Source organism: Nansenia antarctica, assembly GCF_963989245.1.
Source record: "Nansenia antarctica genome assembly, chromosome: 9".
Lineage (NCBI taxonomy): Eukaryota > Metazoa > Chordata > Actinopteri > Argentiniformes > Microstomatidae > Nansenia > Nansenia antarctica.
The window spans coordinates 31,813,715-31,824,504 of NC_137679.1; the positions used below are offsets into that span (position 1 = coordinate 31,813,715).

The window sequence follows — 10,790 nt, forward strand, 5'->3', positions numbered from 1 at the left end:
GATGTGTTGGGTGTGCGCCAGACATAGCGTTGATGGCCAGACATAGTCCTTGATGGCCAAAAAGTTAAATTTTAGTCTCATCTGACCAGAGCACCTTCCTCCATACATTTTGGGAGTCTCCGACATGCCTTTTTGCAAACTCAAAACGTGCCTTCTTATTTTTAGCTGAAAGTAATGGCTTTCTTCTGGCCACTCTTCGATAAAGCCTAGCTCTATGGAGTGTACGGCTAATTGTGGTCCTATGGACAGATACTCCAGTCTCTGCTGTGGAGCTCTGCAGCTCCTCCAGGGTTACCTTTGGTCTCTGTGCTGCCTCTCTGATTAATGCCCCCCTTGCCCGGTCCGTGAGTTTTGGTGGGCGGCCCTCTCTTGGCAGGTTTGTTGTGGTGCCATGTTCTTTCCATTTGATTATGATGGATTTGATGGTGCTCCTGGGGATCATCAAAGATTTGGATTTTTTTTTATAACCCAACCCTGACTTGTACTTCTCAACAACTTTGTCTCGGACTTGTTTGGAGAGTTCCTTGGTCTTCATGGCAGTGTTTGGTTGGTGGTGCCTCTTGCTTAGGTGTTGCAGCCTCTGGGGCCTTTCAGAAAAGGTGTGTATATACTGACAGATCACGTGACACTTAGATTGCATACAAGTGGACTTCATTTCACTAATTATGTGACTTCTGAAGGTAATTGGTTGCACCAGAAGTTTTTAGGGGCTTCATAACAAAGGGGGTGAATACATATGCACATGCCAATTTTCAGTTCTTTATTTTTTTAAATTCTTTTTTTATATATATATTTCTCATTTCATTTAAAAACTAACACTATTTTGTGCAGATTCATCAAATATAATTCTGATTAAAAAAATGTTTAAATTACAGGTTGTAATGTAATAAAATAGGTAAAAAGCCAAGGGGGGTGAATACTTTTGCAAGGCACTGTACACCCACCCCCTCACTAAGCCCACCCCACGTTTATGGATGTTGGATACGGTTGGCCTGTGTGTGTGTGTGTGTGTGTGTGTGTGTGTGTGTGTGTGTGTGTGTGTGACGTAGGCCCTTACAGGTTGTTGTCTTGTTGTGATTGGTGCAGGTACGGTTGCTGGGTGTGGTCTCCCAGGGCCAGCCCACCCTGGTGATCATGGAGCTGATGACCCGCGGAGACCTGAAGAGCCACCTGCGCTCCCTCCGCTCTAAAGAGGTAACACACACACACACACCCCGATCCTCTCAGCTACACACACACACACACACCCCGATCCTCTCAGCTACACACACACACACACCCCGATCCTCTCAGCTACACACACACACACCCCGATCCTCTCAGCTACACACACACACACACACACCCCGATCCTCTCAGCTACACACACACACACACACACACCCCGATCCTCTCAGCTACACACACACACACCCCGATCCTCTCAGCTACACACACACACACATATACACCCCGATCCTCTCAGCTACACACACACACACACCCGATCCTCTCAGCTACACACACACACACACACAAATCCCCTCCCATACACACATACCCCGATCCTCTCAGCTACACACACACACACACCCCAATCCTCTCAGCTACACACACACACTCACACCCCAATCCCCTCCCCTACACACACACCCCGATCCTCTCAGCTACACACACACACACACACACCCCAATCCTCTCAGCTACACACACACACACACACACCCCGATCCTCTCAGCTACACACACACACACACCCCGATCCTCTCAGCTACACACACACACACCCCAATCCTCTCAGCTACACACACACACACACCCCAATCCTCTCAGCTACACACACACACACACCCCCCGATCCTCTCAGCTACACACACACACACACACACCCCGATCCTCTCAGCTACAAACACACACACCCCCGATCCTCTCAGCTACACACACACACACACCCCGATCCTCTCAGCTACACACACACACACACACACACACACACACCGATCCTCTCAGCTACACACACACACACACACACACCAATCCTCTCAGCTACACACACACACACACCCCAATCCCCTCCCCTTCACACACACCCGATCCTCTCAGCCACACACACACCCCGATCCTCTCTCCACACACACACACACACACACACAACCCAGTCCTCTTCTCCACACACACACACACACACACACCCCAATCCTCTCAGTTCTCCCCTACAAACACACACCCCGATCCTCTCAACTACATACACACACACACCCCAGCCCCCTCCCCTACAGATGCCCCCTACAGATGCCCCCCCCCCCCCCCTTACAGGTCTAACCTCCTCCTCCTTCTCCTCCTCCTCCTCCTCCTCAGGCCCAGTCGTCCGGCCTGTCCCTGCCCCCTCTGAAGAAGATGATTCAGATGGCGGGGGAGATCGCCGACGGCATGTCCTACCTCAACGCCAACAAGTTTGTCCACAGAGACCTGGCCGCCAGGAACTGCATGGTGGCCGAGGACTACACTGTCAAAATAGGAGGTACGGACGCCTTGACTCAGCTTTCCAGAGAACGGCCTTTGAAACAAGACGTACTGATTTAGCCCCAAAGATGAACAGCGTTCCAATTCATTGTTTCTCTTCCCTTTCTTTCTGTGTGTGTCTGTGTCTGTGTCTGTGTCTGTGTCTGTGTCTGTGTCTGTGTGTGTGCGTAGATTTTGGCATGACCCGGGACATCTACGAGACAGACTACTACCGCAAAGGAGGCAAGGGGCTGCTGCCAGTACGCTGGATGTCCCCGGAGTCCCTGAAAGACGGCGTGTTCACCACCAACTCTGACGTCTGGTAACTAAACAGCCGCCCTCCCTCCCTCCCTCACGCTGTCCGTCCAAAGCTCTGCTGGCCCCTCGGGCATCTGTCTGTCTGTCTGCCAGTGTGTCTCTCACTAATCCCCCTCATAAAAGATCAACCCAGCGGAGGGACCGACAGGTCCGTAGGAGCGCTCGCCTCCCTTGCAAAAAAGCAAGATGGCGGTTCACGCCACCTATCCAGGCTGAGGGGATAAATGCCCCAAACAAGGGACAGCCCTGTTTGTGTATTCGGCGGGAACGGCTGAGAAAAGCCTCCGCTCAGCTTCTCTCTCTGTGTGTGTGTGTGTGTGTGTGTTTAAAGTAGAGCTGGCAAGTAAGCCTCATTAGAGTTTATATTAGCTAGAAAACTTGCTCTTGCATATTTCCTCCCATGTTTCTGCCACTACCTTTCCCTTCTCTCTCTCTCTCTGTCTCTCTCTCTCTCTCTCTCTCACCCCCTCTCACCCCCTCCCTCCCTCCCTGCGAGAAGTCCTCCCTAGCCCCCCGCGTGTGAACCAGCCCCCTTCCAGTAACAGTCCAAGCTGTGATACTGTAAGGCAGCACACACCGCATTGACACACTGCATTCCCTCACCTCCCCTCCACTCCGGTATCTCGACTCCATTTGTAACCCCGGCCGAGCGATAAGAGCCCTCTCTGGTCTCCAAGCAGGGTCGGTCGCTCTCCTCCTCTGAAACCTTCCCCACGGTGTTTAAGACCGGGGCCCGCGTTAAACTCTCCTCTTAATTCGGGTTCCTGAAAACACAGGGAGAGAGCTGTCCCCCGGGCTCCTGCGCTGGGCTTTTGTAGTCGTCCAGATGTTGTTCAATTACAGGCCTGTTCCAGTAAGCGCCCCTCTACAGTACACCGCCCCACCCCACCGCCAGTCACTCACCCCCCCTCCCCCCCCACTCGCTGCCCCCCCACCCCCCCCGCGCGGTATCTGCCTCTTTGAAGTGGGAGATTAAGCCCAGCTTAACGTGAGAACCGCTCCTGCTGCCCCATTAAGAGGGCCGTGGGGGTGACTATTTTCTTTCTCTCTCTCTCCCCTCACTTCATTTAACAAAGCACTTTTTTATTTGTTTTCGGCGTGCTCTGGAGACACTGCTGCCGGCGCTAATTAGATCCAAGATGTTTTGAGGAGTGTTTTTGACCCCCTGAGGGGGGGTGTGTGAGTGTGTGTGTGCGTGCGTGTGTGCGTGCGTGTGTGCGTGCGTGCGCCTGACTGTTTTTGCAGAGATTTGAAAGCGTACGTGTTTGAGGCTAGGCGTGTGTGCGTATGCTCGTCTGTGTGTGTGTGTGTGTGTGTGTGTGTGTAACGTGTCCCTGTGTCCCTGTGTCCCTGCAGGTCGTTCGGGGTGGTGCTGTGGGAGATCGCCACCCTGGCGGAGCAGCCGTACCAGGGCATGTCCAACGAGCAGGTGCTGCGCTTCGTCATGGAGGGAGGCCTGCTGGACAAGCCGGACAACTGCCCTGACATGCTGTGAGTCCACGTCCTCGTCACACACACACAGACACACACAGACACACACCGAACACTGTCATTGAAGGTTTTGTCCATTGAAGGCCCAATGTTCCACTTCGGTCTTAACCACTAAGGTCAGAAGCCAACATCTAACACGTCAACGGACAGCCTTTATTTCCCCCTTGTGCGTACGAAGCCCCCCTACACCCCCCCCCCCCCCAACCCTCTGATGTCCTAAGCCCTGATGGTGTTGTTTATTTAGAATGGTGGGGCGGGCCCCCCGAGCCCCCCGATCACATGACCCACCAGACTCCACTGACGCTGGTTACCCTGCCTGCTTGACTGACTGGCTGACTGACTGACTGACTGACTGACTGACTGACTGACTGACTGACTGACTGCGGTCGTCAATTACGCCACGTTTTTAAATCAAGACCAGCGATGTCATAGGTGGAGTGTGTTACTGTAACGTTACTGTCTGTGTTGCTGTGCCCTAGGGAGGGAGGGGGGGAGGAGGGAGGAGGGAGGGAGGGAGGGAGGGACAGTAGTAGAAGGGATGGCTAGCATTCAGGGCTCGACATTAAGGCTTGTCCGCTTGTCCGGGACAAGTACATTTTATGTTTGGACAAGTGGACTTCCTCCTGCAGTTGTCCGATGGACAAGTCAAAACAAAAACACAAATCAATATGTATTAATATCTGCAAAACATTAATTCCTCCTTCCGATCTGAATAGTAAAAAAAAATAGCAAGCAAAGCGATGCCGCGCCTCATTCTGGCTATTTCAGTCTCTCGTAATTCGTTATCGTCATAGTTCGTAAATTCGCTCAGAGCGCACACTGCGTTCAACGTCATAAAGAGACCAAGTAATTTGATTGGACAAAAGGCATTCCATGAGTGCTGATCAGATTCCAGAGCGAGTTTACGAACGCAGCCATAGTGTTGTGGGTCTCCTGTCACTAGTGCCATTCACGTGAACATGCGCATATTCGCTTCTTCTCAATGCCGCTTATTTTCATGTAGTTCGATGCGATCGTATATTTTAGGTTTGAAGTTTTAAGACCAGCACATCGCAATACGAACTTCAGAATGACACTAATGATAGATTTCTCAATTTGAATATAGGATACTATCCAAAGGCTAGCAAATAAGATTGCTTCCATTGGGGAGGGACTGTAGTTACAAACATTTTTTGTAAATATTCCTAGATATTCATCCCTTTTGTGGCCAATCTTAATCTAAAAGGGTTAGGGTTAGGGTAATCACTGATTACCCCTATGTTTTTAAATAATTACAAAATATTGTTTAATGAATACATTTGAAAATTAAGGATACATCATTATCAAATCAATAGTAGTCAAATGTGTTATTTGCATACACATACACTCACTGGCCACTTCATTAGGCACACCTTGGGGTTGGACCCCCTCTTTTGCCTTCAGAACTGCCTTAATTCTTCGTGGCATAGATTCAACAAGGTGCTGGAAACATTCCTCAGAGATTTTGGTCCATATTGACACTATAATATCACGCAACAGCCCGTCTGGCACCAACAACCATGCCAGGTTCAAAGTCACTTAAATCACCTTTATTTCCCATTCTGATGCTGGTTTGAACTTCAGCAGATCGTCTTGACCATGTCTACATGCCTAAATGCATTGAGTTGCTGCCACATGATTGGCTGATTAGGTATTTGCGTTAACAAGCAGTTGAAAAGGTGTACCTAATGAAGTGGCCGGTGAGAGTATAATATATTATTATTCATTATTGCTTTTTCAAAATCTTTGGATTTGGACAAGTAACTTGAGCTCTAGGACAAGTACAAGATAAGTTCACTTGTCCAAAGGACAAGTACCTGAAAAAGCTTAATGTCAAGCCCTGCCATTCCCATAGTGGAGAGGAGAGGACACTGGGCCACACACACACAGCCTGCCAGATACACACACACACACAGACACACACAGCCTGCCAGACACATACACACACACACACACACACAGCAGCCTGCCTGCCTACCTGACACACACACCCACACAGCACCGGGGCTGTGTTCATTAAGGCCACTATGTTGTAGAACGTTCAGTAGGAAAGCGCTGCGTTCCCTAGTAGCGCACACCACAGAACATTTAAGAAACAAGAGGGGCTGCGTTCAGCAGCGCAACACGTTCTACCAACCGACGTTTCCGAACATATAACACAACGTAGACAGACGTGCCTCTCGACCCTGTACAGTAAGAAGCGGCGTCTGTCAGCCCTATTGACGGTGTGTCTGCGCGGCGTGTTCCCATGGCGACCCCGGGGCCATCTGCCCTGCCTTGTGTCTGACTGTATATACCCCCTACTGACCGTCTGAGTGGAAGGCTGTCACAGATCCATCATTCCACACAATAGGATGATCCCTGACAATGAGAGCCAGCCGTGGGCGCCTATTCAGCGGCAGGCCTGTAGGGGGTGGGATTCCTGTTACTCCGTGCTTCTCCCTGGCAATGCTGCTCCCAGGGCGGGAGGGCGGGAGGGGGGGGAGGGCATTTTCTTTTCTCTTCCTGGTGTTTTGATATGTGCTGTTTGTTTGGTCACGGCTGACCTCACCTTTTAAGACCTGTTGGATGTTTTTGGATACGCACCAGCGGCTCTGGTTTCTATGGTTGCGGGGTACAGAGTGTGTGTGTGTGTGTGTGTGTGTGTGTGTGTGTGTGTGTGTGTGTGTGTGTGTGTGCGTGTGTGCGTGTGTGTGTGCTCGCATGTGTGCTCACGTGTGTGGTTTTGTGTGTGCGTGTGTGCTCTCGTGTGTTCTCGCATGTGTGGTTTTGTGTGGGTTTGTGCTCTCGTCTGTGTGTGTGTGTGTGTGTGTGCGTGCGTGCGTGCGTGCGTGCGTGCTAGTGTGTTTTCTCTCTGACACTGAGCATGTGCTAAAGACTGCTGCTGCTGCTGCTGCTTGCTGCCTCCCTGTACCTTTTAATGAGCCAGTAGAGAATTCCTGAGGGCTGCAGTGTCAAGTGCTGCAAAAATGGAATCCTGCCGTTTGGTGAGGCGGTGCAGGGAGGGGGGGGGGGAGGGGGGGGAGGGAGGGAGAGAAGGGAGGGAGAGAGAGAAGGGAGAGAGAGAGGGAGGGAGAGAGAGAGAGAGAGACACACAAAGAGAGAGAGAGAGAGAGACAAGAGAGAGAGAGAGAGAGAGAGAGAGAGAGAGAGAGAGAGAGAGAGAGAGAGAGAGAGAGAGAGAGAGAGAGAGAGAGAGAGAGAGAGAGAGAGAGAGAGAGAGAGAGAGGGAGGAAGGAACAGAGAGAGAGAAAAACACCATGCCCTTTCCTCACAGCACAGAGAAGATCTGCAGTCAGGGAGGCCTCACTGTTAGCATATTTCTGAAATAAAACTCTGTGTTTTCCATTCACTTCCACTAGCATGGCAAGCATACAGATCGTCACATACACTATATGTCCTGTGCATCTAAAAGCACATTGATTTCCAGATGCCTTGTAAGCAGTATTTCTGATTTATAAACAGTGTTTTATGTTTGTTTTAAACAACATTTCTGTATTGAATTGAATTAGTATTTTATTAGATCAGAATGTCTGATGACACAAACAAAACATATTGATCTAATTTAATCTGAAATAGCATGCAGACGCACACACACACACACACACACACACACACACACACACACACACACACACACACACAGTACAGGCAGCTGACCTAATAAGAATGCACCACAGTGCTTGCCAACTCGACAGGTTAGTCCAGCAGCGTACAGGCCTGCGTACATCTAGTACTCTCTGTTACTACTGGAGCCACACACACACACACATTCTGCCTGCATTCCTCTGTATAGAGTGTCTCACTTTTCATTAACACCCAGCGAGGGTGGGTGGAGGGAGGGAGGCAGAGGCCCTCTCTCTATGAGCTGCAGAGAGAGAGAGAGAGAGAGAGTGTGAGAGAGAGAGTGAGTACAGTTTGGTGGGCAGTGGTGTTGGGTATGTCTTCCTGACCACCATCCTGTCCCTCTGTAGTGGGATGAGTGGATGGGTTAGGGATGAATGGGTGTCTGGGGGTGGATGGTGGTCTGGGTGGGTGGATGGATGGGTGGGTGGGTGGGTGGGTGGATGGATGGGTGGGTGGGTGGGTGGATGGGTGGGTGGGTGGGTGGATGGGTGGGTGGATGGGTGGATGGGTGGGTGGATGGGTGGGTGGGTGGATGGGTGGATGGGTGGGTGGGTGGATGGGTGGATGGGTGGGTGGATGGATGGGTGGATGGGTGGATGGGTGGGTGGATGGGTGGGTGGATGGGTGGATGGGATGAATGGGTGTCTGGGGGTGGATGGTGGTCTGGGTGGGTGGATGGATGGGTGGGTGGGTGGGTGGGTGGATGGATGGGTGGGTGGGTGGATGGGTGGGTGGGTGGGTGGATGGGTGGGTGGGTGGGTGGATGGATGGCTGGGTGGATGGGTGGATGGGTGGATGGGTGGGTGGGTGGGTGGGTGGATGGGTGGGTGGATGGGTGGGTGGATGGGTGGGTGGGTGGATGGGTGGGTGGATGGGTGGATGGGTGGGTGGGTGGATGGGTGGGTGGATGGGTGGATGGGTGGGTGGATGGGTGGGTGTCCCTCCTCTGGTCCCAGCCCAGGCAGCGAGCCCACAGCTTAGTTAGAGAGGAGCTGGCAGGGAGAGAGCTCCAAGGTATTTGGTTACAGCAGCCTTGCGTCTCCTGGGGTATTCTTAGCTTGTTTGTGTATAATTAAAGGTGTGGTGAACCGGAATGCACCGCGGCCCCAAACCATCCTATCATTGCCACCGCGGCCGATGCCTCAGTTGTTGTTGTTGTCGTTGTTGTTGTTGTTGTCGTTGTCGTTGTTGTTGTTGTTGCTGTTGTTGTTTAGGTGGAAGGCTAACTTAAAGCTCTGTCTACATACCGCTTCTCGTCGCTGTGAGAATAACTCACCAGGTCACCACCATGCAGTCATTTTCACAGAGAATCAAATATCATACTCATCCTACTGGAGGTAGGCCTAACGACGGCTACAAATCATAGGGTTCCCCTGGAGTGGTTGAGGAGTTGTTTGTGACATCCCTGGGTTGTGGTCAGGCTCTTAATTGTGGAGTACAGCGTCCTCTGTGGACCGGAGGAGGTACTGACACCACAACATCAGATAACTGCTTGATAAACAACCCTCCACTCCCCCCCCCCTCCCTCCCCCGGCCTTCAAAACAAGTCAAGAAAAACATGTTTATGTTTGCGTTCAGCTTCTAAAAAAAATGTCCAAGTTAGCTAAATATTGGCATTCGTTTCCACATTTACATTTTTACCGTTTAGCAGACGCTTTTATCCAAAAGAGACTGAAAATCTGTCTCCCTGGAGTAACTTAGGGCTAAGCGCCTTACTCAAGGGCACACTAGTGGTGGTGTTCCCAGGTGGGATTTGAACTCATGACCTTGTGATTACCAGTCCAACTCACTATCCACTATGCCAGGCACCACTTACCCATTCAAATTGAACTGGTTACTGTTTGTCCACAAGGGACTAGCTGTTGATGTTGTCTAACTGTGTGTGTGTTGTGTTTGCGTGTGCATGCCTGCGTGCGTGTTTGTCTGCCTGTGTGTGTGTGTGTGTGTGTGTGTGTGTGTCCTCCAGGTTTGAGCTGATGAGGATGTGCTGGCAGTACAACCCAAAGATGCGTCCTTCCTTCCTGGAGATCATCAACAGCCTCAAGGAGGAGCTGGAGCCCCCCTTCAGGGAGATGAGCTTCTTCTTCAGCGAGGAGAACAAGCCCCCGGACACGGAGGAGCTGGACATGGAGGTGGAGAACATGGAGAACGTCCCCCTGGACCCTGCCGCATCCAGCCGCCCCCCCATCTCTGCCCCCACGTCGTCCACACAGTCCCAGCAGCAGCAGCAGCAGGCCCAGGCCCAGCAGACCCCCCCCTGCCAACAGACACCCCCTTCATCGTCGTCCCCCGGGTCCACAGCCCCCGCCGCAGGCCCCACGTTAGGCCCCAGCCCCCCCTCCGCCTCCGCCCAGGCCCAGGCCCCCTCTCCCTCCCCCTCGTCCCCCTGCTCCCCGGGCCTGGCCCTGGACAAGCACTCAGGACAGGTGGCCGTCAACGGCCCCGCCGCGGCGGTCATGCTGCGGCCCGCCTTCGACGACACGCAGCCCTACGCCCACATGAATGGAGGGCGCAAGAACGAGCGCGCCATGCCCCTGCCCCAGTCGTCGGCCTGCTGATCCAGGGGGAACCCTCCCCTCCCCCCCATATCCCCGACAACCCCACCCCCCCACCCTCCCTCTCCTCCCCTCTTTTCAACAGAGCCTGTCCTCTAAAAGGGGAACTTCTCCTAAACACACACATGCCCTTTTTTTTACGTGTCAGTCTGGTCTGGTCGTTTTGTGTTTTTCTCTGATGGAGCAGAACCCCGGAGGGAGAACAGACCTGAGAGAGAAGGAAGAGTCCGGAACACACGAGGCAGTCAGTTGATGTTCTACTGTACCCCAGTGGATTCTCTTTTTCATCTTTTTTATTGT

General features: G+C 52.1%; 1 protein-coding gene across 1 annotated transcript in view; it reads left to right on the plus strand.

Moving 5' to 3' along the window:
- Window positions 1-10,493, plus strand: part of igf1rb (insulin-like growth factor 1b receptor) — a gene marked incomplete at both ends in the record, with an annotated part of 73,987 nt that extends 63,494 nt beyond the window's left edge. Inside the window, 5 exons of the mRNA XM_080539691.1 lie at window positions 1,087-1,194; window positions 2,338-2,500; window positions 2,674-2,803; window positions 4,156-4,290; window positions 9,902-10,493. Coding sequence (XP_080395817.1) covers window positions 1,087-1,194; window positions 2,338-2,500; window positions 2,674-2,803; window positions 4,156-4,290; window positions 9,902-10,493 — 1,128 coding nt within the window. The remainder of the gene's footprint in view (window positions 1-1,086; window positions 1,195-2,337; window positions 2,501-2,673; window positions 2,804-4,155; window positions 4,291-9,901) is intronic.
- Between the last annotated feature and the right edge of the window lie 297 nt (window positions 10,494-10,790).